The sequence below is a fragment of the Echinococcus granulosus genome (assembly GCF_000524195.1).
Source record: "Echinococcus granulosus chromosome Unknown EG_S00026, whole genome shotgun sequence".
Lineage (NCBI taxonomy): Eukaryota > Metazoa > Platyhelminthes > Cestoda > Cyclophyllidea > Taeniidae > Echinococcus > Echinococcus granulosus.
Window position 1 is genome coordinate 962697 of NW_020170406.1, and position 2955 is coordinate 965651.

General features: G+C 35.7%; 1 protein-coding gene across 1 annotated transcript; it reads left to right on the forward strand. All coding sequences in view use genetic code 11, as the record gives it.

The window, feature by feature from the left end:
- Positions 1 to 794: 794 nt before the first annotated feature.
- On the forward strand, positions 795 to 1025 carry EGR_04329 (hypothetical protein; the record flags this gene model as incomplete). Its single annotated transcript, XM_024493578.1, has 2 exons — positions 795 to 852; positions 982 to 1025. 2 exons carry the CDS (start codon positions 795 to 797, stop codon positions 1023 to 1025), a joined length of 102 nt encoding a protein of 33 aa, XP_024352086.1.
- Positions 1026 to 2955: the final 1930 nt, after the last annotated feature.

Sequence of the window (2955 nt, forward strand, 5' to 3'; positions counted from 1 at the left end):
GGGATTAGGCAATCACAAGAATGGCAAAACAAATGCTTAGAAATTAAAAAAGGCCAAGACGGGCAAATTAGGGTATTTTTTGCTTGTAGGGACAAATTGCCGTACAAATTGGGGCTTCGAAATCCTATGCCTTAAGGCCGTTGCTTAATTTCCTTTTAAACAACCCCCCACGAACCTGCTTAATTAACCTATGGAGAAAGATAATATTTCGCCACCTTGGCTTTCATTTATGGCTTGCTTTTAGTTGCTGAATATTGCAGTAAGTGATAAAATTTATTACAGTGCAGCATCATAAAATCCCTACGACGGCACGCAAAGGAACACATTCGACAGAGGTAAAACATTTTGAGAGATTTAGTAAAAGTGAATAACTGATTCGAGGAGCAGAGGAGCTCAAAACGGTGCCAATTCCTTATAGCTATGATTGTATAAATTTAATAAATATGCATAAATGATATTATTTTCCACAAGAGTATAATAAATAAAATACAGATAAATACAAATACAGATAAAACTGTATTTTTCCAATTCAACGTATGAAATGTATGTTTACCAGTTTCTATTCCTAAAGCTGTCTTATTCGCAGATTATTTAACATTACGCTTATAGGGCAGCTACTACCAAAAAAAGGCCTTCATCTTCGCTCCAGAACTCGTAGTATTTGCGTTTTGATTAATTCTGGGTTACCTTAAAAAATTCCACCTACTTTTACTTCTTGATATTCTCGTAATACGATGTAGACCTGCAAAAAATGGTCCTCTTTAAGGGATAAAATTTCATTAACCAGACTCATGATGTACAGGTCTTGTATTGCCACCACAAATATTTGTGTTTTCAATGGTCATCTGATGGGTAGGTGGATGAACTTCATGAATGTCTCTCTATTGGCTCCAAATTTTCGTTAAGATGTCAAGCCAGAAGAGCAAATGTGACCCCTGACTTTATAGACAAACACGGAAAGAGTGCACACTTACCTTTTAGAGGACACGAACATGATGAACTTTCTGGAAAAGAGCTACCTGTAGATAGAGTCGATGTTTTGGCTCCCCAGCATATTCCCAACTAGTTCAGCATAAATATCTGGCTATCTACGTAACAAATTGTTGTACTTTAAGGTCACAATAACCCTGAACTAACATCATATATTAATCAATGGGATGATTTGACGTGAAACTACTGAACTCTTCATAATTGAACACTCTAGATAATGGATTGAAATCAGGGAAGGGCCTTAAAATTTGCTAATCACTAACAGATCTTTGCAGAATTTGTCTTAAAACAATCCAAAATTAAGAACTTAGCTTCAAAAACATCAAGTGAAAATTTTCATTTTTTACCATGTCAAGCCACGTACGTCTTGAATTTTACGTTTTAGGAGTTCGTTTGCTCGCATATTTTAAAGTTACTGAAACTTTTTACAGTTTTTACAGAGTTTAGAGAGGTACAGTAGAACGCACCATCCAAAAATAGTTTGAATGCATAATTTGCCTTTGATGATAAAAATACTCTAAATCATGTGCACTAAGTTATGGAACGCCGGAAGGCCTTCCATTTTTCACAGTGGCGGAGAATCATTAGTCTATACTGGCAAAAAAATTAGAGGTTAGGGCGACAAGAACAACTTTTGGCAATGTTCATCATAAACTGGTAGAATAATTGCGGAGACACCTAGCTTAATCCTCCTCATTCCCCTGATGGTATTTCTCTAGGCAGTGATCACACCTTTAAATTGGATAATCTTTCGATGACGCTTAAGACAGACTAAACAAGTTGGAAATAAAAGTGAGGTAAATAGGATTTGCCTAAGATGCGATTAATTTGCCTACGAGGTGATTTATTTTACGAAACTGGGAGTCGTTGACTTATTTCGTGTTCTAAAATAATTATAAATTAATAATTATTCTAGAAGCATTTCTGGTTGTTAAAAGCTCGTTTCCTATGAATCCATAAAACTAGTTTATTTCCAATTTACAAAGAACAGACTCACATGACAGTTATTTTAGCTCAATAGAGAAAAGAATAAATTTATAAGGACTTTAAATGAAGAAAATATCCGACCATAAATGCGTAACTCCCTTTAAATGGGGACGTAGCTGCGATGAGAAAGCGCTTTCATATATCCGGTCACCGTAAACAAGACCTTACAAAAGTCCCCAGATCACACTGCTATCTCAAATCATGTAAAAAATTTTGGCATTTAAGCTAACTTTAGGAATGCATCGAATGCGTAAAATGCTGAAGGTGACTAAGAGTTAAAAGTTGTCTTTTTTAGCATATCCTTGATTTTGGATTCTACAATAGGCCTAACAAACTATTTAGAACATGGTCCGGTAACATATTGTCCCCTTATGTTGGGGTATACAGACAAATCGTGCCACTAAAAGTGACTTAGCAGTGGGGCATACCTGTTTTAGAACTTCTTTCAGGCTTTGAAGCAATAGTTCAAATGGATTCTCATTGGGTACAGCGCCACTTAATAATCTGAAATTTAGTATAATTTAGGTTTGCTGCTGTGAGCTCTTCAAATTCTACAGATTTAGCAAATTTTTCTGGCAATGTGGTCTTCTGCCTGGGCCTACACCTTCACGCACTTTTAGTGCATTAATGCTAAGTCCTCTTGTGTTGGTCCGCCTTATCACGACAGAATGACGGAATACTAAAGAAGTTGTAGCCTAAAAACTACCTAATAGTGAAAGCTGTAAGTTCCTTAATAAAAACATCTTAATCACAAAATCCAAATTTCCGTTCGACTTTTAGATCTATTTACGAAATTCAGTCTGCTTGACTTGCTGTTATTTTATCATTTGATCAAAATATTTAAGGCGGCTTTTTTCTATTTCCTTTTGTTTCATAGCGTAGCCAGCCATTTCACTTGATTGTTGGGCTTACATTCCATAAATATCAAGGTAAATTTTCCTCGCTATTTGTGGCTAGGAAAAAGTGGAATGCTATAGA